The sequence below is a fragment of the Triturus cristatus genome, chromosome 2_1 (assembly GCF_964204655.1).
Source record: "Triturus cristatus chromosome 2_1, aTriCri1.1, whole genome shotgun sequence".
In the NCBI taxonomy this organism is placed as follows: domain Eukaryota; kingdom Metazoa; phylum Chordata; class Amphibia; order Caudata; family Salamandridae; genus Triturus; species Triturus cristatus.
The window spans coordinates 168,709,446-168,737,335 of record NC_140581.1 but is presented as its reverse complement, the minus strand read 5'-3'; the positions used below and the strand labels follow the sequence as shown (position 1 = coordinate 168,737,335).

Here is a 27,890-nt window from a genome sequence, read left to right as displayed (position 1 = left end):
ATGTTCACAGACTTCTGCGATTCAATAACCTGCTGGCTGGTGGAAAACACTTGTTAACATACACGCTCACAGACTTCTTACACCTCTCTTCCTGGACTTAGATGCTGCTAAGAGCTGTTGTCTTTGGTAGATAATTCAATCACCCCTTGCATCACTTAGACGTTTGCTACAAATGCTAAAGCCATTGCATTACTTTGAGAAGTTTTACTCCAAAACGGAAAGATGCAGACCTGAGTCACTGTTATGTTATGTTAGCTGGATTTATAAAATGTCTTACTGCCCCGAGGTGTCTAAGCGCTGTACAGTATTGGCTGCAAGTGTCAAAACTGGGACTGTCATAAGAGTTACCAAGACCTGAATAGCCATGTCTTTACAGCATTCCTAGAAGCAAGGAGACTGGATGCTTTTTTTTATACAGAGAGAAAGTGTATTCCATACTTTGGACGCTTCCATTGCGATGCTTTTTCCGCCCCATCGTACTCGTCTGAATCTAGGCTGTACCAATAGATTTGCAGTGGCTGAGCAAGCATTCTAACAAGGACATACTGTTTAAAACTTTGATTCAAAAAGTCAGGACCAAGATTATGGACTGCCTTATAGGTTAAACACAACACCTTAAAGGTGATTCCTTGTTTAACAGGAAGCCAGTGCAGCGTTTTCAAAACTTGTGATACTGAACAAAATTGAGGAATTTTCAACAAAAGTCTAGCCGCAGCGTTTTGCAAGACCTGAAGTTTAATTGTGCTTCTATTCGAGGTTGCCATTGCCCCCAGGAAACCACCCACCCCCTAAAGATGCATGAGGAGGACTCATGCAGTACACACTCATTTAGAACGTTACTCAAGGGGTACCATAATTGGAAGAACTAATTTAACCAGCTGCATAGGACTGGATAGTTTAGATTTTATTAAGTACATTCACCAGTAGGACACTTGGCAGTACTGCATTGTGTTTGCTGTACTGGAGCAAAGTTTTAGATTGCCTGAAGATACTGTATGGTATCCTTCACAAGAACCCCAATATTATAATAATGATCTACTGAATTCCATTGCATTAAAACTGTCTCCCTGGTTCCTGCACCTCAAATTCCATAGCAGTTTCACCTTTGCCTGGCTGCTGGGTAGGAATACATTCTCAGCCCACTAGGAGCCCAGGATCTATCCTGCACAAGGGCTCCCACTGGTCTTTCATGCCTTCTTATACTTGCCCCATCAAAAAGAATGGGGTTACCCTGTGTCCCTCAGAACCTAGGTGTATAATGTTATGAGCTACAATGTTTTTTTATTTGTTATTTTATTTGAACAGGAAAATACACCAAATCAAGAGTAGACAGTCAAGTTATATTACACCAGACATAGTGCATAAATAATGACAAGATGCAAACCAAACCAAAACATCATGATTACAAATTCACTTAATGATGGCTATAAGACTCACTCCTGTAAAAAAAATAGACAGTACAGCTTATCCGAATAATTTTAGAGAAAACATAGTTCAAAAAGGTCTACATTATAATACAGCTAAAAGATGTACAAAATCCCTATAATTTCTTCATTGCATATACCCCAATGGGAAACATTCTTGCTTGATTAAAATACATGCAATTCTTACAACGGATATCCCTCTAATCATGTAGAAAAGGACAATGTGCAGAAGAGTAAAGTGCATATAAATCTAGCAGCAAATATACTTCCCAAAAAGTGCCATGTGCATAAGATTATTTAAATGGTACGAGCGGACCCTATCATACTTAAAGTGCATTGTATTTGTAGCGGGGATCACCTATAGCTACAATGAGTTCTGTTGGATTCTTATACTTGACAACATGTGCACTACGTTTGGAATGTCCGTCGACGGGCAGCACAAATCAAAGCCCAAATGAACATTTGCTGATAATCTTCCAAGGTTTGTTCTTCTCAATAGGTCGGTCAGCTTACTAAATGGTGTCCAGCCCTCATAGACCCTCTTCAACTACCCCCAACACCCAAATATTGGAGCAATTGTTGTGATTGGAAGCATTCGACTGGCTAGTGATTCAAGAAACAGGACTATGAAGCAATGAGCTTACTGCAATCATGCTTGGTATCAGTGGCTCCCTGAACAATAATGGAAAAACCTTTTTGCCAAACTCTTGGAGTGGCCTGGCTCTGGCGGACAACATAGAATATTTTTTTAAGCACCGTGGAGGAGGCAGTTTCAAATTCTGGGTGGTCAGTGCCAATGAATAGTTTTTCTCAAAACCACTTCAGAAGTTGAAACCCCATGCCCTTGCAATGAAACTCATTCAGGCAGTGGAAGATGTACTTCATTCAGGTCCTTCTCTAGCCTTTTGAGACATTGACTGAAGTCCCCACTGTAGGTCGGTCCTCTTTCTAAAAGCTTTGACATTATTGGCCACAGGATAACAGTGCAGCCCGCGAATATAAAAAGGGTTTAGCGCCTTTTCTTCCAAGTACTGTAAGCTGCTGGGGTCATCTCTTAACCCTTGAAACTGATGGACTAATCAGAGTTTCCATAAAGATAGTAAAGATCAATTTTTAGCAGTTAAAGAACAAGTATTGGCCAGATTTTACATCATGATTAAATGAATAGAGGGGTGGGATTAGCTTAATCAGACCTAGACGAAAAAGATTCAACAGTAAAAAAAAGGCTTTCTATGTTTATTCTAAAAAGAACCATATCAGCTTGGATAAAAAAAAAGTAGCCTATTCATTTGAAAACTCCAGATTCAGTATTATAAAATGCTTTCACCTACTTCAATAGATCTATTTTATACATGCAGATTAAATCATACAGTGTGCATGTAAAACCTTTACAGAAACATCTGAGGATATTACCTCTGTGCGAATGACATTCCCTTCAAATACACAATTTCCATGAGACTGAACAAAAGATAACGTGTTTAATCACAATGTCATCGACAGAAACCATATCTTGCGACTTTTTCAATGATACTATCTAAAAACAGGAATTAAAAAAATGGAAGGAAAGAGGAGCTCTACAAAACGCAATGTAGCGGTGATGAAGTCAAGGTGATGGGCCAAGTAAAACCAAATCTATTCCTCTGGCATCAATATACAAAGTTAGGTTCCTCAAATTCATTCCATATGGGCTCATGTTTGACCATAAAGTTTCTGTACAAAGGTTTACCATTTGTTTAGTCAGTAATCCTCAACCACTTGAAAGCCAGGACAAATTCTCCGTAACTCCCCCTCCCCCTTCACCACTACCAATCTGGTTTGCTTATTAGCTCATTTTATAGAAGATTAAGCTACCAGATGTATGAATTAAGTCCCTTATAAGACCAGTTCTTTGGGAGAGCTCAGCGCAATTTACTTTCACATAAATTATGTTATGTTATGTTATGTTACTGAGTATTTTTAGAGCGCACGTTCACCGAAAGTTCTCTTGGCGCTAGGTAGTAGATCCTGTCCTTGATCCTTGGTTACTGGTGTGCCTGTTTGAAGAGCCAAGTCTTCAGGAGTTGTCGTCTAAATCTAATGTAATTGGGGTTCTGCCTGATCTCCAATGGAAAGGTATTCCATGCTTGAGGGGCAGTAACGGAGAACGTTCTTCCTCCAGGCCGGTGTTTTTTATGAGTGGGGATGATCAAATAGTTTAAGTGACTGGATCTCAGTTCTCTAGTGGGACAGTACTTAGTAATCCTAGATTTTATGAAGGCAGGGATGCTCAGATGTAATGCCTTAAATACCGTGCAGCATACCTTGAACCTAGTTCTTTGTGCCACTGGCAGCCAGGGGAGGTCCTTGGTTACCCAAGAAATGTGCCCCTCCCTGGGCAGGTGAGATATTAGCCGAGCGGCCTGGTTTGGAATTAGCTGGAGCCTGTGCACAAGACATTTCGGATGGTCTAGATAGAGAGAGTTAGCGCAGTCGATTCTCGACATCACTAAAGCTATGATTATTTGCACGAAGGACTCCCTTGTGAGCAATTTCCTTATCTTTTTTATATGTCTCAGTTGAAAAAACACAGGCCGAGGTTACTGCGCTGACCTGCTGCTTGAGTGAAAGATCCCCATCAATAATGACCCTAAGGCTTTTTACTGCCTTTTTGGGAGTGGGTGGGGCACCAATCTCACTGCGCCTAAAGGTAGGATTCCAATGGACCACTTTGTTCTTGGTGAGGACTATCACGGTTTTGTCTGAGTTTAATTTCAGATGGTTGCTGTTCATCTAATCCCGGTTGAACAGCATAGTATCTTGAAAATGCTGCCTGGCCGTAGAGCTATCATTGATTGTAAACAGCAGTTGCATGTCGTAAGTGTAATTGAAAATGTTCCCCTTCATCATTTTAAGGGAATTGACCAAGGGTCGAATATAGATATTAAAAAGATGGCGGGAGAGAGAGGAACCCTTGGGCACCCCACAGTTCAATTGGACCTCTGCGGAGAGGAAAAAAGCAAGACTTTGGCACACCTTTTGCTCTTCAGTTTCTCAGGCAGGACAGGATTAAGCAAGTGAAAGTTTCCCTAGAAGCCACCATGAATCTATGACTAGTGAGGCATCGGCACAGCTAAACTTAAAACAATGCTCCAAGTCAATGAATAAGAAATTGTCACTCACCAGAGGAACTTCCACCATAGACCAAGTGATATTTGGCACATCTGAGATGGGCTCCAACAATACAGTTGGGAAGAACACGTTGTAATGCCCAGTGGCGGCCATGTACAGGGACAATGCGATGTTGAAAGGCAGCGAGAACACAGGGAGGTCCCATTTACTGAAGATGGACATCAAGGCACTTGACAGAATGGGACTGAAAAGGAGGGGGGAAAAGTTATTTTATAGCAACACTCTAATTTATGTGCATACAATTTTCCACTTGTAAAACTGATAGTACAAATCTGTTTTCCTCATAGACACACCAGATGACTCCAAATCAGACAAAGCACAAACAGGAAGCTTTCCTTTTACAACATGTATTACTGTATCAGTGTTCTTTAGTCCAAGTGGTTTATTTTACCTATTGCAAAATCCGAACACCCAGAATGTACACAGGGAGAAGAATCCAATGGCAGTCTACAGGAAAGAAGCTACACCAGGTTATGAGCTGTAGATGAGTCCCCACTCAGGTAATCCAGTTAGTTAAAGGGCATTCAAGCGCGCCTTCTGCTGACCGTATCCCAGGATGCCCCAAACCAGTGGTCTCAAGTCAGGTCAACAACTTCCTGAAAGGACATATGCAATAGGAGGACCCAAGCATGCTGCCTACATTTGTGGTTATTCTGCTCTTATTGAAGATTTGATACTTCCGCCAAGAAGAAAGTGGGCATTTATTTTTAAATTCCCAATTAATTATAATGCATTAGCAGGTGTGTCTCCTCTGCAACAATGGTGCTGGTGTGCAGATGCCAGGCAGACTCATCAGTTGGATGAGGGCTATGAGGAGGTGCAAAATCTACCAGGGACACAATATTTCAACTCCAGTTATTGCCACATCTCAAATGTGATGCATTCCTGATCTTTTCAAACCACATTGGTGTTTAAGTGGAAAATACAAACAATAGGATTGCTACTTGCATGTGGTCCTTTGAAGCAGCACCAGAAAATGATGCAATGGAGAAGCAGATGGTACCAATTTTCTGAAGACATGCCATTTTAGTCATTTAAAATGTAAAGATAGTGAATTGGTTGAAAGTGATTAGTTGTTTGGGTGCTTCTTCAATCCACCATTTTGTGGTGATCACATGTCAGAAAATACTACAATTTTCTTGCAGTGCAGGTACAGTCCAAGCTGAAATGCAAGTCCCTCAGACTCATGGCACATTCAAGCACACCCCCCTTACACAAAGACTGCTTTCTTATTCCAGGAAAGTTTAAAAAGGGTACACTCGTGCCTCACAGCAAATATTGCTTCAAATCTATCATTCATCACCAAATTAATGGTTTTCAGAGAATAAACTAGAGCATCTAAAAATAGTTGCTTAGCTGGCATTATAATATAGTGGATGTACTATAATGTGTAACTTACCAGATCATAGACATGATGATGACGGGCAGTAGAAGCCACCAGTACCAGTTGCCCTTGTCAGAGAACACTGCCATAAGTAAGCCGACTAGGATTCCGTTATAACCGTGGTGTCCTGCTGCTATTGCGGGCCTGTCGAAGGAAAGGTATCAATTATAACATAACGTGTATTTGTACAGTGCACATTCACCGAAGGGTATCTTGAGGCTGAATAATAGATGTTTATTGTTACCAAACTCAATGGTACTCATTTTATCGACCTCAGAAGGATGAAAGGCTGAGTGGACCCGCTGGGATTTGAACCTGTGACCATGAGCTCAAACACAGCCCCCGACAGTGGATGAAGTAGTCTACTAAGCCACCAGACTCGACTGTCATAGGACATAGGGTTAGTGCCACACTCTAGACTTTCCTGACTTGGACTCATACAGGGAACACAATGATGTTTAGAACTTCAGGGAGTTAACTTTGCAGCAAGAAAAGTAATTATAAACATGGAGGCCTATCAGGATTTGACAAATTGTGGGGAGTCTAGCGCGGTCCACAATGGAGAGAGACGTTACCGGGATTGTAAGAAAAATGAGGCAAATCATAGGTCACCAATAGCATTTGCATTCAGATAGTTTGGGGGGAAAGCAGTTGGTAGAGCGGTATGACCGTTAAAATGGTTTTTTCAGTGGTTCTTATTAGTTGAGGCTCAACAATCGAAATAGACTGAGCAAATAGCTAAATAGTAAAAAACAACTTAGTGTTAAATCAACAAAAAGATTGAATAAAAGTAAAAATTACACAGAAGACTCAGGTCTATTATTATTATTTTTTTAAAGAATTTCGATAGGTGAGGTGAAAAATGCAAAGTTTTAAATTATCAGTTGCTGGGGGAGGTGGGGAATGTAATCTCTCACATAAATGTAGAACTCAGTTTGGATCTCTTTACTTTAGCACTTCACAAATCTGTGCACATTTGCTGGGCATTCTGCAAACAAACATTTTAAAAGTCACTAAATAAACGTTCAAATCAGCACTTTTGAAGCAAGGGAAAAATAATTGTCAGCACCAGAAGTGAGCCCCTAAATTTTTTTAAAAAGTGGTTTTATAGGGATATCCACTTCACTGTATACCTGGCGTGTGAATGTGTACATATAAGTACAGTATGTAAAATCGCCAGTTAGAACATACAGCCCTAAATGTGCAGCAGCAAAGAGAGCCGTGGTATTAACTGGGCTTTTGTATGAATAGGCTATGTTGATAGATTACCAAGTTACTTTCCCTCTCTACAGATAGATTGTGGTCTGAAATGGAACAGAACAGCTGGAGTGAAGCACAATCAATTTTTAAAAGTGTACACAAAATGTTAAAACAGGTACATAACACTGAGGTACACCAAAAAAGAATCCAGGAATGTTCGTGTTAGTTCTTGACTAGTTTAGGCATTCTTACACAGACATTCAGTTTTCCAAACAAAATACTTGAGCTAGGGCACAGATCACACAGGATGCCTCCCTTACCGGTCTTGGCTCAGGAGAAGAGCGGCCACTGTGTTGACCACCACTCCCATGCAGCCAGCAATGGCCCACCACGGATTCTGGACAAACAGCCCGATAAGGATTAGGAGTCCACTGATGGGGTTATTGACCAAAATCACCTGGGACGTCCCACGCAGGATCCAATCAATGAATTGGAAAATAAGAGGTTTTTCTGAAAAAAGCACATACCGGAAGAAATAGATATACTTTAAAATATTCAAAATGAACTTTTTTTTTAAAAACAGAAATGCAGCCATCACATGTACATTTATACCAATCTATTAGCATGTGAGCTGTTCACAAATCTAAGATTGGTTCAAAATAAATCCTTTATTGAGCTTTGTAATTCTTTTCTCACTATATTTTATAGCACCCCTGCCAGAACGGATGTAAAGAGAAACCGTAGGATAGCCAGGATTTGTAAGAGCCATCAGTACCCCCCTACACACTTGTACAGAGCCCCATCGTCATATAGTTAACTTAACACTATCATTTTAGAAGTAAATCCAGATGGCCAAATTAGAAGTTAAGCGTCGCTCCGAGGTCCAGTGACCTCAGTATCTCCTTTGCTCATGAGGTTTTTAAGTGAGGGTGGAAAGTTGTAGAAGCCAGGCACCGATGCTCCCTAAAGTAGCACACCGTCACTGTCCCAGCCATCCTGTACAGCATTCTTGGACATTACAATATGGAGACTTCCAATGGTCTGCGGCCATGGTGGCCTTCTTCCTAAAGATTAATGGCAATAGAGAGGTACTAATAGTTGGGAATAATCTCTCCTTATGGGGCGATCTCAGTTGGCCCAAGTCTCTAGGAGATGTTCCATGTTCGAAGTAAAAAGTCCGCATATCATCACTGACGGCAAACTTACAATGGAAGCCCAGGCTAGAAAGCAGTCAGCCTGCTTTGGTCTTCTGAGAACCCTCAGGAATCTGCTGAGGTAGTTGCCAAGCCTTGTACTAAGAGTGGTTGTTCAGGGCTTGATGCTATCCTGGTTGGACTATGGAAACTCCCTATATTTAGGTTGTCCAAAATTGGTGATTAAGAAACTCCAAGTGATCCAAAATACTGCAGCCCTGATTCTCTTAGGAATTCCAAAGCATCAGAATACTTTGCCTGCATTAGCCTCGCTACATTGGGTGTCAATACAATAAAGGAATCAGTTTAAAGCTTTGTGCCTGGCTCACCATGCTCTATTTAGGAAGTGGCTGCAAAATGTACATCTTTTGATTAATCCCACAATAGATTTAAGATCCAGGAACCTAAATGTGCTGGTCGTCCCAAGGGCGAATAAGGTTCAGGAGTGGGGGATACTCGTCTCGACACTTTGATGCCAAATTATGGAATTCCCCTTCTCTAGTGCGCAGGCAGAATAGCAAATTACTCAGTTTGAGGAAACAGCTTAAAAAATACTTATTTGTGTAATCATGATTTCCCAGGAGTCTGGCTGACCTTTTAGTCCTGGAAAGCCTGTCGGATAGCCATGTGCTTAAGGAATGCTATTGAATTGCATTACTACAGAATTTCGCCTAACTAAGAGTGAGGATTCACTTACCTTTCAGCCAGTCCCCAAAGGCGCTCATGTCTCCAGTGATATAGTTGATTGCATTAGTAATGCCACACAAACACACATTGGTGGTACCGGTGGTCTCAGAGGGCTGCTTCTTCATGTCATCCAGCGAAGGAATCGCGACTGGGTGTTCTTTATCCTTCCGTTCCTTATGGGTACGAGGAGAGCAGAAATGTAGATATACTGTCAAACTCAAGGGTCTATGTACCCCAGTGAAAACAAATCTTCTATAAATCACTCATGCAACGCTGTAAAGCAAACGCTTTATGTCTTTTACAAGATACTGGAATCAATGAAACTATGGATCATACAGCCTTAGAGTCCTCTGTAGCAGGCTCCACTGACATTAAAGGCACGCTACAGTGTTAAAGGCTCGAGACAAAGGCAAGAGCCTTTAACGGGTGAGCGGGCCTTTAATGGACGGTAGAGCCCGCTACGGCGGGCTCCAAGGCTATCAGAACATTACGCTGCTAGAGGGCAGAATCTTCTAATTTGTAAACAAAGGCTTCATGGAGCCAAACGGGGTTGAAATCACCTTGGGCTCCATGAGACCTTGTTCACAGGAACAGCTGTGAATACACATTGGAATGTTGATGCTCCAGGCTTCTACTGGCCTTTAGAAGCCTGGAACACTCTATTGTTTTCAATGGAGTGCTCAGCATTCCACCGTTCTAGTACAGTTTAGCACCCATTGCTAACTAACGAAGTTACGTTTATTTACCAACTTAAAAAACATTACTTGCTTGAGGTTGACCCACAACCTAGGAGTCGGCCCTGTAAGGGAAGGGTTACAGCCAAAGACGTGCAGGTTACACAGATCTCTTGAAAGGAGCCACTCACACCGCGGTACATAGTCTTCATCATACACATGAGTAGGGGTTTAATTGCCCCAAATTCACAGTATCAATCTTCATATTGTCACTCCTTTCACGAGACATGAAGGTGATTATATTGTTTCCCATAAACGAGGTTACTTGAAACATCATGCTAAGAGTAAAATATGGGTTGAAACCAATTTTTTCAAACTATACTGTATGAGCGGGTTTTACATTTTGTGGCAAAAATGTTTGTAAACTTCTACATGACCTCATCACTGACATGAGTGTAAGTCAGCCAGGAAAGGCCTTTGCACACACTGCACCGGAAACCCTAAGTTGGGAGGCGGTAAATAATAGCCTAATCGCCAAATAAGCAGCAAGTTAGGAAAGCAATCTGATAACCAAGTGGAAGTTTACTCAACCTTTGTCCATTATCACTTCCTTTCACTCTGCAAGCACAAGGCTGGGTGTGGCAGCACAGTGGGCAGATGTGTCCACTGCAGAAATTAGTGCATTGACCTCATGGTTAAAGGTTCGACTCTCGAGGGTCCCCTCAGCCTTTCATTCTTCCAAGGTCAGTATGTGGAATTGGGTATTAACTATTTCAGCAGCCGAGATACCCTTCAGAGTGAAGGTGCGCTTGCGCTCTACAGATGCACATGTTGAGACCACTGCTGTTGCTAGTTTTGACAGCACATCTACATTTCAATTGGTTATAATGCACTACTTCTAATCTATTCAGCAGCCATCAGTGACCAAGTAGTTGGCACAGCAGTTGAGCCAGCAATCATGTCCTTGCGTCGGGTACGCAGGGAGCCAAGGACCCTAATGAATACAAGGAAACTTGGTAGTAAAATGCAGCCATAAGTGGGGTTGATCCTGGTGTGACTACTCTACTGGTACCCACGCCACATGCTCCGGATATACTAGCAAAACCTGATGCATCTAGGACGAGAAAGAAACTTGGGGCCTGATTCACAAGGGGCCTCGAAACTTGAGGCCCCATTATTGTGGGGGAGTCTCCACACTTGGGGCAAAATCTCTGCAATGAGAATTCTTAATGTGGAGGCCTCCACCATGAGTGTGAAGGCTCTTAGCCAAGAAAGCTAGGTTTGTGGCAGGGACTACTCAAGATGGCAACACATCAACAACTTGGTCCCCATTCCAGTTGTGCAATTCCTGATTACTCCAGAAAAGTTTTCACGGCGAGTTGGCAATTACAAGGAATGCTGTGTTACTGTGTTTTTGTATTTTAGCTAAAAGAAGCCGGGGAAACATCCATTTGGGTAAAGACCAGAAAAATGCAAAATCCCTTCTCCAGGATTTTGATGGGGCATCCCTAATTCCAGCAGCAATTCTCACTTTTTATAGCACCCAATGGGTGTAACTCTAAATACCATGGTATTCAACACATGCCGGAATTTCCAGTGCGGTCCTTATTCACAATATCAGGAGCTGGAAAGCTGCAAAGGTACGCTCACTGCGCTATCAGGAGCTGGAAAACTCAAGGGTACTCTCCCTGCCCTATCAGGAGCTGGAAAGCTGCAAGGGTACTCTCCATGCCCTAACAAACTCGGCTCCTTCTTCCATCACAAGATTAGGACTATCTACGACAATTTCCATGAACAGAATCAAGGCACCAACACAACACCAGCCACCAGTGACGCCACCCAGCTGACCATCACCGCCTCGACCCCTATCACCACAGAAGACACCGCAAAGACCATGAGGAGCATACACTCAGGAGCTCCCACCGACCCCTGTCTGCCACATATCTTCCACAGAGCCGCCTCCGTCACTGCACCTGGACTACGATTTACAATCAACTGCATCCTTGAAACAGGCTCCTTCCCCGACAACTGCAAATGCACAGAAATCAAACCCCTCTTCAAGAAGCCCTCAGCAGACCCGAAGGACCTTAAGAACCACAGAGCCATCTCCTTCCTCCCCTTCGTCGCCAACGTCACTGAGAAAATAGTCAACAACCAGCTCACAAACTTCATAGAATCCAACTTGATCCTCAACACTTCTCAATCAGGATTCCACAGCAACCACAGCACCGAGACCGCCCTCCTAGCCGCCACTGACGACATCCGCACTGTCCTCGACCGAGGCCACAAGTCAGCACTCATTCTACTGGACCTCTCAGCATCCTTCAACACCATCTTCCACCACACACTAGCCGCCAGACTCCAGGACACCGGCATAAAGGGAACTGCCCATGACTGGCTCCACTCTTTCCTTGCCGGCTGGACTCAAAGAATCAGACTCCCGCCCTTCCTCTCCGAACCCAAAGATATCAGATGTGGATTACCCCAAGGATTCTCACTCAGCCTCACGCTTTTCAACATCTACATAGCCCCTCTCGCAACCATCGTCAGAAAATACGGGCTCAGCATAGTATCCTAAGCCAACAACACCCAGCTCATCCTCTCCCTCACCAAGTACTCGACATCACCAGATGCGGCTTCCAGGAAGGAATGAAGGACATTGCATCCTGGATGAGCAGCAGCTGTCTGAAGCTCAACTCGGAGAAGACAGAAGTCCTCAGATCCACCCCCTCAGTGTCGGACAACACCTGATGGCCCCGCGCCCTCTGCAACCCTCCCACATCCATGGACCACGCCTGCAACCTCGGCATCATACTCTGCTCCTCCTTCACCATGAACCGACAGGTCAACGCCCATATCTTCTACATGCTTCAGCACTCTCTGCATACTCCGCAAGACCTTCAAGTGGATCCCCCCGCACTCATAACCAGCAGACTGGACTACAGGAATGCCCACTATGCCGGAATCAACAAATCTCTACTCCACAAACTCCAGACCATCCAGAACGCTGCAGACAGACTCGTCCTCTGCATCCCACGACAAGACCACATCACCCAGCACCTACAAGACCTCCACTGGCTCCTTGTTGAAAAAGAGAGTGACTTTCAAGCTGCTCACTCATGTCTACAATTCCCTCCACAACACCGGTCCCCAATACCTCAACAAAAGAATCTCCCAAGCCCCCAAGAGAAACCTCTGCCCCGTCGACCTCGCCCTGGCTGAAATCCCTCGCATCCGGACAGCCAGAATGGGAGGAAGAGCCTTCTCCTACTTCGCGGCCAAGACATAGACTGAACTCCCCCTCAGCATCAGATGAACCCCCAGACGGCAAGCATTCAGGAAGAGCCTCTAGACCTGGCTTTTCGGATGACTCCGAGCTGCCCGATATCCCACTGTAGCCCTCCCGGGTGAGCAGTGCCCTTCACAAATCCCGAAGTGATTTATAACGGGGTGGAAAGCTGCAAGGGTACTTTCACTGCCCTTGGAATGCGGGCCTTAGTCTTTCTGGTGATGAGTAGAGCCTATTTAATGTTTTAGAGAAGGCCTACAAGATGCACCTATGGTGTACCAAGAGGTTTTAGTTGTACTTATTCGGAGGGTATAGTGGTTTATATGTTTTTTTTGGTGTGTGACATTTTGTCAAATTAAAAAAAGAAATAAGTAGAGATGTGTCTTCACCTGCAACACTTACTGTAGGCTGTGAAATTTGGATCACCAACTTCCTCCAAATGGTTTCTCAGTTTGCGCTTGTAAATACTAACATAATTGCTGCATTTGAGCACCAACTCAGTGGAAAAAAAACTAGATCCTGAATTGCTTCCTTGGTACAGGATAAGTAAAATCAAAATTTCAAACTATTCCAAAATAAAACTTGAAATGAAACAAAAAAGAACAAGGAAGGAAGGAAGAAGATACCAGGAAATGTGTTTCAGAAGCTGAAATATGTCTATGGTGGCCTCCAGTTTAGTGTGTCAGAACCAGAAAGTTCACTGGGGATGGGGAGGACCAAAATAATAAAAATAAATTGAGAGCTAATGAAGAATGGGTGTGGAATTGAGGGGAGCAAAGACTGGGGGTGAAATAAGGCCAAAGCCAAGGTAAGGGAAAATATGCAATCAAGGATAGAACTGAAACAGATGACAGACTAAAGATGGGGCAGAAACTGGGTGAGGGTATGTCCTGTAATATAAGAAGCACTGCCAAAGTTAGTAGGGATGATGCGTTTCAACGTTGTTTTCTGAATTTGTTGGTCAATGTTTTTGCCATGCATCAAAGGAAAAAGAATATATTTGCATGTCAATTAACAACATCATCAGAACCAAACTAGCCAACTCAGCGTTAATGGAAAATGCGTACACATGTGTAACTCTTGTTTTTTTTAAACTTAATTTACTATTCATACATGAGGGATGCCAGTCGGAGGCAATTATAAAAAAAGGAAAAACGCACATAGATAAAAGCACAGTCTGGCAGCAAACTGCAGGGATCTCCAAATGAAAAAAAAATCATATCAAACTTTAAAAAGTGATAGGGGAAGCATGGTGAGCAATTGAACAGCTGGTGTGTGTGTGGGGGAGAGGGGATTTGAGGGGAAAGTTGCACATGAAAGAGTAAGTAAGAAAACGTGTGTATTCCCATGGAGTGCAAAAACAAATGAAAAATTTAGTTCCCTGGTGTGGAGCAGTGGAAGGACGTACCCCATCCAATTAAAGGATGGTAAGATGTTATGTGCTAGGAGAGAAACAAACCCTAGAATGTGAAGGAACCCTTGTGTTTGCTTTTTTCACCCTAAGTTGGCAGGGTATGCCCAGACATGGGTCCCTCGCTCACTTTGCCACTGGATTCAAGCTAGCCTAGCAGATGAGGGCTGTTAGCCCGAAACTGGTCCCAGGATGCTTGTTTCCGGTTCAGGGAAGACATGGCTTGGCAGTTCGGGCTGGACTGTTCCCATGAGGCACGGGGTCAAGACTGATTTGCTTATAGCTGGGTCTGAACTGAGGTGGCAAAGTGAGCTAAAGAATAATGATGGATTCAACCCAGATCTGTGATGGGGGTGAGTGTCTGCAAAATGTCAGTGCTCTTCCCATCATCTCCTTGTGTTTGCTTTGAACTTGCTTTTAGCCACAGTTTCCAGTGTGTTAAATGTTTTGGGAAGCTACAGGTAACTCAAATAGGCTTTCTTTAGCTACAATACATATTATACTGCAATTTACATGCAATTATACATATTATGCTGCAATTTATATGCGGCCTAGTCTAATCACATTGCATAAATTTGAGTTAACCACAAACCATCACAAGAACTTTCTTATTCCATTGTCGAGTGGAGTCATTCGATAATGAAGCAAACTCGCCTTCATGCTTCAGAGCCATCTTTAAAAATGCTGTAACTTTACTTTCACCAAAATCCATCTCCTGGTCCAATTAGCAGCTTTAAAAAGAGAGCCGGAACTCTCCTATGCCCAATATGCTTCCGTGAGAAGGGATGACCAACTCAATTTTAAAAATAGCCAACAGGGATTTCCGACTAAATGAGTTCCTTCAATGAATTGAGGGCGGGAGTGGTGGGGTGGGGAGTTGAGACTGCCTCAAGTGGAAGCAAAGCAATAAATGCTGCTACATTACAATCTAAATTTGTTTGACAAGATAAAACTCCAATCTGAGTTGAGCTTGGCTAGAAGATGGTGAATTGAATACATTTTTTTTTAAAGTTAATAATATTGAGTTGCCCATTCCATCCAGTGACTCAAGGTGGTGTCTTAGTGTAGCCTACACAGGTTTGCAATAAGTCAAATTCATTTTGCTCACCACGTGGCAGAAGACCACTGAGGAAAGGTCTGTAACCTCTATATTAATTTCTTGGCTAAAGGGACAGTAAAACCTTATCTTAAATTTATGTAGCACTCACAGAACTGTAGGTTAGTGCTCTTGACTGTTTGTGCTGCATGCAGAAAAATTGTATAAGAAAGTGCCTAACATCTCCCGGTTGAAATTAACCACAAAATCACTTTCTAGACTGAGAATGAAAATATAACTTGGTTTCTTCAAGAGGAAGCCATTGGAGGAAGAAATTTGAAAAGCCTTGCACTAAACACACATCTGTGACCTACACAACTCAGCCACTATATACACTTTGGAACCTGTGTGAATTCAGATCATTGTCAAACAACCATGACTCAGCTTTAACCTTAGCCCAGATCTACAGGCAAACTATAGTAAGTTCCAAGGCCACGTGCATTATTTGAGGTTTTCGAGGAAGGTGCACAGACTGCCTGAGATATATGTAGGTCTTCAAATGGAGGAGACCCAAAGCTTCCATCCACTTCAGCCCTCAGCGAAGATAACCAGAGATATCAATGTCTTCAGAGATCTCATTCTAGTCTTTCCTACAACAAACAGGGACCTAGCTTCCACATGTGCAGTGGCACCAGGCCCAGAGACCGGAAGGGCCCCACTGAACCCTGATTATTGCTGTATTTGATAAGTCCAAGAGCAGAGAACCCAGTTACTTCCTTGCACTTGGGCTCCTAGCAGCGGGTACACTGCCAAACCATTTCTTCCCAATATGCAGTCTAATTATTTCAATTAAGGGGGTGGGGGGTAAAAAGGGTTACAACTTTCACAATTAAACAAAATCAAGCACTAGTGCTATAGCTGACCTTATGATTATAGCTGGCAAGGGTGGAATACGTCAGTTTTACTGCAGGAAAGAAGCACAAACCTGCAGGAGACTTCAGCAAAGTTTTCAACCAGGAGGTTTGTGCTTCGAAAGACCACGGTTCATGCAAGGCGCGTTAAAAGCCAACAGAAGCGCTGCCAGTAAGCATTGACAAGCCAGCGCACCAGACAGAATGCGAGCTGCATCACAGGGGGGGACCGTCGAGCCCACATCGCATCTGAAGAACCAGCTCGCCAGCCGTGTGCCACCCGCTCCACCACCGTGGCTCGGGGCCTGCAGGAGGTGTCCGCATGCCTAGGATCCCAGTTTATCCAAAACAGGGGCACTTGGAAGCATGTCGGCATCAGACAGGGGCGAACCAGAGTCCTTAGTCTTGGATTCAGAGTGCTCACATCTATCGAGAGGATGTGTTTCCCATGAGTGAATCATGGAGGGTGCATCCGTTCATCCTTGTTCCAACCTCAATTGTGAAATGTGCAAATACATGCAGAATCAGTATAAACAAGCATATGCAGTGCAATAGGTCTCGCATTTGCGAGAGTTTAAGCTACTGGCCTTGTAACTGACAATGCCTTTTATTTATCTGTTTAGATAATTAACATATAAATAAAATACATTGTCATTTACTCATACTCGCATAGCTCATACTCTTGTAAATGCGAGACCTATTGCTTTTCAAATAAGAGGCCGTCATTGTCCCAGGCTGCTTGGAAAGTTAAAGCGGGCATGCCGCGATGAATGTTGCAGGAAAGCATGTCATGCCTGCAGTAGGAGAAACTCATTAAAGAAAGTAGTGCTTACAGACTAAATAAGATGTACCGTGTAACAACCGAAGTGAAGGGCCAGTCCTCATGGGAGGTTACAATTGAAGACAAGGCGGTTCTAAGGAGGGACTAAAAATCCTATTAACGAATCAGAAGCTAGCATTTATAAAGGACAATGACACAAGCCAATGACAAATAGGGGCGGAGAGTGGGCAGGGCTTCAAGTCCATACTTGAATACAGTATGCATAGCAGATCAGCGCATGTGTTGCCCAGACTCGACCTAATCACATCTATCTTCACCATGATCAAGAGACACATACTGGTTAACCCACAGGTGATGGTACTGCTGCAGTAAGTCAAATGTTGCCATAGCATTGCAAAGTTCTCCGACATTGCTCTTCAATATCTGTATGAAGATGATGCCATACAACACATCAACTCTTTTCTTACTAATAACCATTACCCTATGAGATACTTTGGGTGCTAAATGACTTGGGCATCTTTCCCAGCTGCATGATTAAAATGAGGCAAATGTTTCAAGGGGTTTCGTTAACCACCAAAGTGGTTTGCTATTTCTTTTTTACCCAAAGTTAAATTTTAAAAAGGCATCTCAATAATTAAGATTGATACCAATAGCATCTTTGCATCAACTATACAAAGGATTAATGCTCACAGGAGCCTATGCAGGGAAACCCAGAATTTCAGTGGACCTTGCCACTTATTACATGTATATCAATGCAGCAAGGAATGTACAAGGCCGGGGATGGAGCACCACGCCTCCACGTAGCGGCAGGTGATCCCGTGACCTGAGACCCGGATCCCGCCCCCAGGCTCTAACGGCAATGGCGATGGTGATGGAAACTCGGCGTTCATGCTAAGAAGCGGATGGGCTCCCGCTTCGGAGATGCAGCGACGCGAGGATGAACATAGCTGCCGGGAGCCGCGCTGAGATGTAACACGAGCTCATTAAACAAAATCTCGGCGCTCCGGTTCCCGGTTTGCAGTTCTGTACCTCTATTGCTCCAGCTGATACACGGAGGCGGTGGGGGCATTGAGGACACTGTCTGTGGATGGAATGATCTACGGCTGTTTCTACAAGATCGAAATAAGGCGAAGATAAAAAAGGGTTAAAAGGAGTCAAGAAGCCATGGAATGGACATCGTGAACTGTGGAGAGAGGTGAGGAGTGGTGGTGGAAAAGGTTCGAGGTTGAAGGGGGCAGGAGGCTGGGAAACATGCCCGGTTGACAAAGAGAAAAGAGAGAAGAATTATTCTAAGGAAGAGGAGAATAAAAGACTCAAGTGGCACATATTAGATAGAAAGATACTTCGGCGTAAAAGGAGAGAAAAAGATGGGGAAACAATTAAAAGACTGCAATATCCCTAATAAGGCCACTAAGGAGACTATAGCCCGTCTTAAAAAACTCGTCAGACTGTAGCTAAGAAAGCGATACTGCGTGGTGCTAAGGCTAAGGACGGGGGAGATAATCCCATTTCACCAGGCGCAGAGATCACTTCAGAAAGCTCTGAAGAAGAATCTCTCATTAGCCGCTCTGCACCCTTGCAGGACGATGGACTCTTCGACCTGGTCTTACCCACTGTGGACACAGAGGTAGGCCTGCCTAAAACAATTATATCAGCCTCTATAGCGGCGATCTCAAATCTAGGATCTGATAAAAAAGAATCAAAGGAAATCAAGGAGTTTCCGCTATTCACTATTAAAGCCACCCCTAAACCTCATCATCCTTCACCCTCCTCCGGAGGTGTATCTACGCTTGGGCCGGCTGATATATCAGCTACAGAAAGGGGCATGGACGGAGCAGATAGTCTCCCCGGGATGACGCAACAGATTATCGAAACATCTGGCTCAGTGGCTCTCCCACATCAACAACACAGTATTCAAAGAAGCAACCTCAACCGCAAGCTCAGCTTCAGCTTCAACCACGAACAGAGCAATCAGAGCAAAATCGGTCGACATCTAGTTCCATCAATTCGCCGAATATAATGGGTAAAGAAATACAGAATACTGACCATTCGCTGCAGGAGCTACTTAATAAAAGCTGTGAGTTTATGACAGAGGTACCGGCACTTCCGCCTATAGGGATGGCGGTTGCCACTCCAATGGAAAGTAGGAGAGCTGTTCCAGCTGAGACTGTATCTCTACCCTCAACTTTCCTGAGCCAAGTAGATCCTAAGGCAGGAGAGGTAAATGATAGCATGAAAGGCATGAAAGACCAACTTACCAACGCTTGCCAGACTGCTGAGATTAAGGAAACGTATCAATTAGACATTAAGGATATGTTAAACCTAATCCTCGAAGAAATACGGGACATGAAAAATACACAGCAAGCAGAGATTGCTGCTCTGCACACAAGGTTGGGAAAGATGGAAGAGACAATGGCAGGGCTCCCGAATAGATTGCAGGAGGTGGAGTCACGGGTTTCAGTGATAGAGGACCAAGTGTCTATTGTTATGGGAGAGGTGAAAGAGGTAAAAAAAAAGACACTCACTGTTGAAGCTAAGCTGGAGGAACTTGAAAATTATTCTCGCAGATCGAACCTCAGAATTGTTGGGGTTCCGGAAGGGCTTGAAGGAGCCCAAACAATCCAGTGGGTGAGCTCATTCATTAAAAAGCAAGTCCTGCCAGAACATGACGGAGATCTTACAATAACAAGAGCTCATCGAGTCCCAGCACAACCCTTTCCCAACTCTACATATCCTAGTACAATACTACTAAACTTTGCGGACTACAGAATAAAGGAGAGAATTTTAGCAAAGGCGTTCCAGCAGAGACAGTTTCCAGTTACGGAGACTTCTAAATGTAGAATATTCTCAGACATGACAGCAGCCGCTGCTCGGCGGAGAAAAGAATTTGTTAAAATTCTCCATCTATTTAAAGCTCATGGTGCCCAAGCTACAATTGCACACCAGTCTAAACTCAAAGTGCTGGTGAAAGGAAAGTTTTTTTTGTTTTCGGACCTGGAAGAGGCTCAGGCCCTGTTGAAGGAAATTTCAGAAGGATCTAGTAGATGATGGTAGCCGGGAGGTAGATTGTAATAGATCCTGGGTGTGAGGCGAAAAAGTGTTGTTGCATACACCTGTGATTTTAAGGACAGGCCTGGGATTTAATATCACTGCTAGATTAAGTAGGGAGCTGAGCACACTGGGTTTTATATCACTGACAGGATTCAGGATAAAAAATAAATAAATAAATATATGTATAAAAATGACAAAAATGACAAAAAAGAAATTAGAATGGGCGGGATCTGGGGATAAGGGCAAGCTCACCATGGGTGTAACTCCAAGACGCCCATAAGGTTTTTGGGAGGGGTGCAATGTGGGCAGCGTGGCAGCTAGGGGGTTTCCCACAATGCAAGGGGAGGGCAAGTGGTAGGTGGTGGTGGGGACAGGGAGGACCTCGGGTCAGTAGGGGGGGGTATAAAAGCAAAATAAAAATGAGCAGTAGCAGAGCAGGAGTAGAAAAGGTCAAATTAGTCAGGCTATGGTCGGTTAAGTTAGGCAGGCTATGGATACAATATGTTTCTCAAGTAGTTGGAGGAAGGGAGATTGAATTGTATAAGATATGACTAACTTGTGTAGTATATACTCTTTAAATGTTAATGGGACCTTAAATAAGCAGAAATACGGGGGCCTTATTAGATGGCTTACCTCCCTGACACCTCAAGTCTTGTTTCTACAAGAAACACATCTAAAAACAAACTCCCAACATCTATTCCTTCCTCGTTGGTTTTCACATGTTTTTTTTGCCTCTGCTGGATTGGCTTGTAGAGGAGTCGCTATATACTTTTGTAAAAACCTCCCTTGGGAATTCGGCCAAATAGTAAGAGATCCTCAGGCCAGATGGATCTGGGTTGAAGCTAGATTAAAGGGTGCTAAATTCAATTTTGTGAACTATTATGCTCCTGTAATGGATGACAATGCAGTTTTACTTAAAATAGGGGAAACACTAAGGGGGATACCGGGGAAAATTATCTGGGGTGGGGATTTCAATTTTATCCAAAACTTAAAAAAGGATACCTCAAATAGGAAAAAAAAAGAGCTGAAACCCCAAACCAAAAAAGTGATAGAAGGCTTAATAGCAGAACATGTTTTAATAGATCCTTGGCGTGACGCTAATCCCCTTAAGATGGAGTATACCTGTTACTCTAATAAATATAATACAGCATCGAGAATTGACTTTTTCTTAATAACTAAATCATTGGGGTAAAATAATACAGAAATATTGACAACCCCTCTTTCGGATCACTCCCTAATCAAAGTGGAGATAAGAATTAATGAGAAGGTGAAACCAAGATCCAAGTGGCAGATGGATCGTCTCCTCTTGCAAGACATTCAGTGGGTGAATAATACGGGGGAATGGATCGAGGAATTTTTTAACAGAAATGAGAACACGGCAGATATATTCTCTGTATGGGGCGGGTTCAAGGCTGCCTTAAGGGGCCAAATAATAGCCTACTCCGCCGCTCAAACGAAACAGAGGAGAGAAAAAATCAATAATCTTCAACAGAACGTCGAAAAGGCAACAAAGGCAGTAAATAATCGGTCTGTGGCGTTAGAGGAGGATAAAAGGCATCTCATCAAAGTTAAATATGAATTTAAAGAATTTTTTATCATGGAAGAGATAGCTTGTTCTAGAGCTTACCAGCAACGGGTATATGAAGAAAACCAGTTGATCGGTAAAATGCTTGCTAGCTCTACTAAAACTAAGCAAGAGTCAGCAATGATCACTGAAATCTTTGACCCTAGAAATAATGGCCTTTTAACTGAAAAAGGAGAGATTGCACAAACATTCTTGGAACATTATACTAAATTATATGCAACCCAATACCAGGTTGGAGTAGAGCAGATTAATCAATTTTATGAGGAGGTCGAGGTACCCAGTCTTACAAGAGAAATGGTAGAACAGCTCCACATGGATATATCCATATAGGAAATAGAAAAGGCCATAGGATTAATTCCAGGGGCAAAAGCTTGTGGAGCGGATGGGCTCCCGATTGAGCTGTATAAAACTTTTAAGAAGACACTAACTCCCTTTCTAAGAAAAATATTTACTTATATTAAGCAGGATGGGAAGGTTCCCATAACTTTTAAGGAGTCTATCTTGATCAGCTTTGTTAAAAAGGGAAAGAGTGAAAAAGATGTTAACTCTTATAGACCAATCAGCCTTTTGAATGCAGATTTTAAAATATTAATGAAAATTTGGGCACAGCGCTTTACACCTATAGCACAAGCTTTAATTCATCCGGATCAGACTGGGTTTATTTTAGGTAGATCTATGGCAACGAATACCCGGTTTTTAATTCGTACCTTAGATTGTGTCACTGTAAATAAATTACACACTTTTATCACGATGGTCGATGCCGAAAAAAGCATTCGATTTAGTGAATTGGGAAGCTCTTTTTATCGGTTTATCAAAGTTTGGGTTCCCTAGTCAAATTATAAAAATGCTCAAGAATATATATCAAGGAGCTCACGCCAGGCTGATTATTAATGGTGAATCAATTGGGGAAATAGAAATAAAACGAGGGACAAGGCAAGGATGCCCTCTGTCACCCATTTTGTTTACATTTTTTATAGAGCCATTGGCATGTAGAATTAGGGATAATCTTTTAATTAGAGCTCCCTTTGATGGGATGCCAAAAATGAAATTATTTGCAGACAACATAATTTTGTATTTGTATCCGGATGAAATGAACTGGAGCATGGTACTAGCGGAGTTTAGAAGATTTGAACAAATAGTGGGTTATAAAATAAATCAAAACAAAACAGAAATGTTAATATTGAATAATGATTATAACTTTTTACCCCCAAATTTAAAACCCCAGGCGCTGAAAACAGACCCAATAAGGTATTTAGGCATATATGTTTCCAACCAAGTTGATCAACTTTTTAGCCTGAATTATACGACAACGAAATGTAAGATCAAAAGCTTATTGGATAAGTGGTCTATTATACCATTGACTTTGATAGGCCGGGTTGGGCTTTTAAAAATGTCTATACTACCCTTATTAAATTTCTTATTTATCAATGTCCCTCTTAAGATAAATGTTAAGTTTTTTAAGGAAATCGATTCAATGTTCAGAGAATTTATATGGAATAATAAGATTTCTAGAGTCAAGCTCCCCTCACTACAACTAGAAATAGATCAGGGAGGATTGGCTCTACCTAATATCCAAATCTATTATGAGGCTGCCTTACTGGACACAATTGCCCGTCTACTTGTTAGTAACGATTTGACAGAAATTTTTTTCTATGAAAAATTGCTTAGTGAGTCTGGAACACAACTATTAGTTTTTCTTAAAACAACCAAACTGCCAAAGAAATCCCAGTATAAGACATTACGCGACTTCTCCAAACGCCTTTTATGCTTTTTTAAACAAATTAATTCTTCTGGCTACATTTTTCTAAATCTCGAAGAAAGTAGATTTTTAGGGCTGCAGATGCACTCTCGCCTTTTCACAAGATGGAAGGACAACGGTTTTTTCGAGCTGGGTAGTTTTTTTATAGCTCAAACCTTTATGTCCTGGGAACAGGTGGTAGCCAGATGTGGGAACCTGGAGAAGCCCGGATTCTTGGAATATTTACAGATCTCGCATCTGATTAAAAAATATGATATTTTACCAGATCGGGTACCAGGGGGACTTGCTAATGCACTTTATAAGATGAGATTGAAAGGTGTAGGAAACTGGTACTCTCTACTCTTAAAACTAAGGTCAGCTCCAATAGTTGAAACTTTTTTGGGAAAGATTACACAAGAAACAAATTGCAAGTTCTCCCATCAAGAATGGCAGCAGATTGCACTATTAGGTAGTAAAGCATTGAGAGCGGCCAATTTTAAAAGGATGGCCTTTCTTTCAAGGTGGATGGCATATTATACTCCGGCAGTATTAAACAAGCGCCATGCCGGGGTTGAAAATAACTGCTTTCGGTTCCAGGCCTTGGGAGAGGGGGACTGGCTTCATATTTGTTTTACATGCTCAAAACTCCAAACGTTCTGGAATAAAAAAAAATCAGCTAATTAGCTATGCAATTGATAAAAATATTGATCCCGAGACAGAGGTGGCATTGTTTGGGATCTCTAGAGTAAGAGCTGACCTTAATAAAGCAGAAGCAACGTTCGTGGCTATTGGCACTGTAATAGCACGGTCATTGATTCTACAAAAGTGGAGAACAGAAGAGATCCCCACTTATTCGGAATGGTTAATTAAAATGTGGAGGACAAGGAGATATGAAGAAGCATATGCCAAGCGGGTAGGGGCAGTAAAAAAATTTACTTTGGTTTGGAGGTTTTTGGATAAGTATCAAGCTATATAGAACTTTAGTAGGGGACTGGTTCAACACTTTAGCACCAAGCACTTTAGCATACTGCACTTTATGAAAATTTGTAATTTTGCACAATCTATTGTGATCCGATGAAATAGATTAAAATATGGCGGGAAAGAAGGGTGGGGAAAAGCAATGCTTTTCCTACGGTGGATTGGAGGCCATTAGATAAATTGCTAGCAATATAAATTTGAAGTTGTGTAGAAAGTCTAATAGTGATGCATACAGTATCAAGCTATATAGAATTTTAGTATGGTAATGGTATAGCACTTTAGCACTTAGCACTTTAGCATATTGCACTTTAAGAAAATTTGTATTTTTGCACAATTTATTGTTGACTCGATGAAATAGTTTAAAATATGGCGGGAATGAGGGGGGTGGAAAAGCAGATGCTTTTCTTACTGTGGAATGGAGGCCATTAGATAAATTGCTATCAATATAAAATTGAAGTGTTGTAGAAAGTCCCATAGTATTGCACACTGCACTTTAGGAGCCCTACACTTTGTTTTAGGTTATTTTTATGGCTTGTACTTTAAGAAAGCATGACGCTACTTTATGTGGGGTTGCTTTTTTTTTTTTTCCTTTTTTTAAGGCTATATTCTCATTTACAGATTGGTATGTCACGATGTGTTGTTTCAGATTCATACATGTATCAGAAAGTAACTGTAAAAGTGTTTAAAAATTGTTATATATCCTGCTCTCCTCTGCTCAATAAAAAAAAATAAAAAAAACGGAATGTACAAGCATATTATACAAAATGTTGTTCAATTATTGCACGTTGCCAATAAATTACAAAATGTTGCTAAGTGTTTGGTACAATTCTTTGATTACCATAGATTTCGAATCACTAAGAGTGTGTGCATTATTCGAGCCTTATATTGGACCCACACGCTTCTGCTGCACCTATAGTGCAGGAAACTGCCCTGAAGACAACCCTGTGGGGCGATAGGCAATACATAGGGTTTCCGGTTTTAGGTTTAAACCTATAATATCTGATAAAACCCCACCGTAAGGAATATAGCCCTCACCAGTGTAAGCATAGAAACACAAAAAAAAAAACGCACAAGCACAAACTAAATGCCATTAAAAGAAAGAAAAAGGAGAGTGAAACAGTCATTTTTATTTCTTCCTGAAGGGGCCAATACAATGTATCTTTGTTATATAAGGTATCAGTAAGAAAGACTGGGCTAACATTATTCTGCTTGAGTTTTGTTGTTTAGGGATGTCACTAAAATATTGTTTCTTCTTCCTTTTTTCAGTTTTGTGGCCTTTGGTCTAAAGATACAGCGGTTAGAAGCATGTTTTAGGTGTTTATTTATTTGAGAAACTGTAGAGAATCAGGAAATATCAAAATCATATTTGATATTTTGTTCTACGTTTGAGTCTTTCACTGATAGGAAAAATGTAGGTTTCATAAGAATCTTTCCTAATATGTACCATCACATTTACCCACAAAGAATGGGTAAAAACCCTTGATACACCAGCCCCCTGTTCTAGTGAGTCAGTATTGATAGTAGGTGAATTGCCAAACAAACCAGGCTTTAAACATTCAATGCAAAGTATAGTGACTCGTATATGTGAAAAGAGTGCAGTCACGAAGCATCTGGGATACTGGTGAAAACATTACACCAGTCTTTTGGAAAACATGGAACGCTGTGTCACTTGGAATGCTACTGCAAAAAGTTCTAACCAAGTTCAACAAAGATTGGAGTGATTTTATTTGTATTTTCAGTGATTCAGCTACGTATATGAAAAAGTTGTGTGATGACCTGTCAAAATCGATACTTGAGCTGAAGTGCTTCCCTGTAAAAGATCCTTGTCCTTATTTAATGGTATGCTGAAAGCATCTTTATAATCTTCAGAGTTAATGAAGAATGCTAATTGACTTTTTAGTCCATTCTGGTGCACTTTTTTGTTGTGCACAGAAACTAAAACACAAATATTTCTCATTTTATGTTTTGTGTGGCATCAAGGAAAAAGTCGTCCCAACTGTGTCACTTAGCTGGTGGTTCTCAGTCCTAGAGGCCATGAATGCTATATTATCCATGTAGCAACCGTTTACAGAACCTTTGCTGAGTGATGATGCCAAAGGCAAGAAATGTGAGGATCTTTGATTCCATATTGATCGTGATTTGAAAAAAAAGTACCCTCTACTGCATTCTTTGATTTGAAAGCATGACTGCTGTAGTCGCCATAATAAAAAAAGTAGTGTCTGAAAACACCCTTGTCTACCACGCAATGGTAGAGGAAAGCAGCGCCCACCGCACCACTTGCGCCGGCAGCCAGAACTTTCCAGCGCAAGGGGTCTGTATGCTCCGACGAGCGAACCTCGCTCAGTGGGAGATGCCAGTAAGCGAGGAGTGTGGTAGGAGGCCAGGCTCCACATGAGAGTGCGGGTCTCGGTGGGAGGGTCTTTCCTCATAGAGGACAATGGCAGTGGGAACAGTTTCAGAGCTGCGCACTGGGTGCATTGGGCTGAGCAGTTTTACAGAGCTGTGCTGACGGCAGTTGTCACCACCTGTGAACAAGAAAGGAGGTACCCGGTGTGGGAGGGCCCGATCCAATGTCAGGATGAGGGCATTGAATCAGCGTTGTCACGCCTGCGCTTCCTGCATTATCTGTCAGCAAGCACCCCACGTTACCCCGATAATCCCACAGTGCAGGGAAAAAGCCAAGCGCCAGTGCTCACTTTTCAATGACGCACACGCACTCGAGGGAGCTCTTGCGCTGCGACCCATTTGGAGAGCATGCGAGCAAGCACGTCCGGTGAACAGCATTAACACACACACCTTCCCTTCTGGCGGACCTTCCACGACCGCTCTTGCACTTTCCTTCCTTTCTTCAAGAGCACAAACTCCTTTCTTCTTCCCTGAGCTTAGACTCTGGTTTCTTCTCGCGGACGCGGAGTCCTTAGGAGCTTTTCAGTCATACCCGGATGCCGAGACATCTGGCAGGAAGCTTCTAACAAAGTAAAAAGAACGCACGGCACGCATGTCTTTGTGCCTAACTTAGTGAAACACAATAAAGAAAATAGCACACGCCCGTGTAACAAACAAGTCAAGGCGCCAGTAGCCGTGGGAGAGTACAGATGACAACATGGCTGTAATAAGGAGGGGCAAACAAGCGTCATAATGAATCAGAAGACAGCATTTAGAACGACAAACACACAAGCCAATGAAAAATATGAGTGGGGTAGTGGGCGGGGCTTCTCTTCCGTATTGAGCTACCCAAGACCAACCCCAGAGCAGCGCTTGCGCGTTGGCTCAGGGCTCGACCTAAAAAAGGTATACTTTGCACGGGCAGGTTCGCTGCGTGCTTCAAGCACAGGCAATTCCTCATTTGACTGAGACTGACAGAAATGGATGCAGAGATG

The 27,890-nt window shown here is 42.5% G+C and overlaps 1 protein-coding gene across 2 annotated transcripts in view; it reads right to left on the bottom strand.

The window, feature by feature from the left end:
* Positions 1–27,890, bottom strand: part of LOC146863900 (urea transporter 2-like) — a 176,208-nt gene that overhangs the window by 65,999 nt on the left and 82,319 nt on the right. For both annotated transcript variants that reach the window (XM_085629122.1, XM_085629131.1), the window contains 4 exons: positions 9,067–9,229; positions 7,497–7,686; positions 5,992–6,120; positions 4,584–4,776 (listed from right to left, as the gene is read on the bottom strand). In XM_085629122.1, the coding sequence (XP_085485248.1) occupies positions 4,584–4,776; positions 5,992–6,120; positions 7,497–7,686; positions 9,067–9,229 (675 nt within the window). The remainder of the gene's footprint in view (positions 1–4,583; positions 4,777–5,991; positions 6,121–7,496; positions 7,687–9,066; positions 9,230–27,890) is intronic.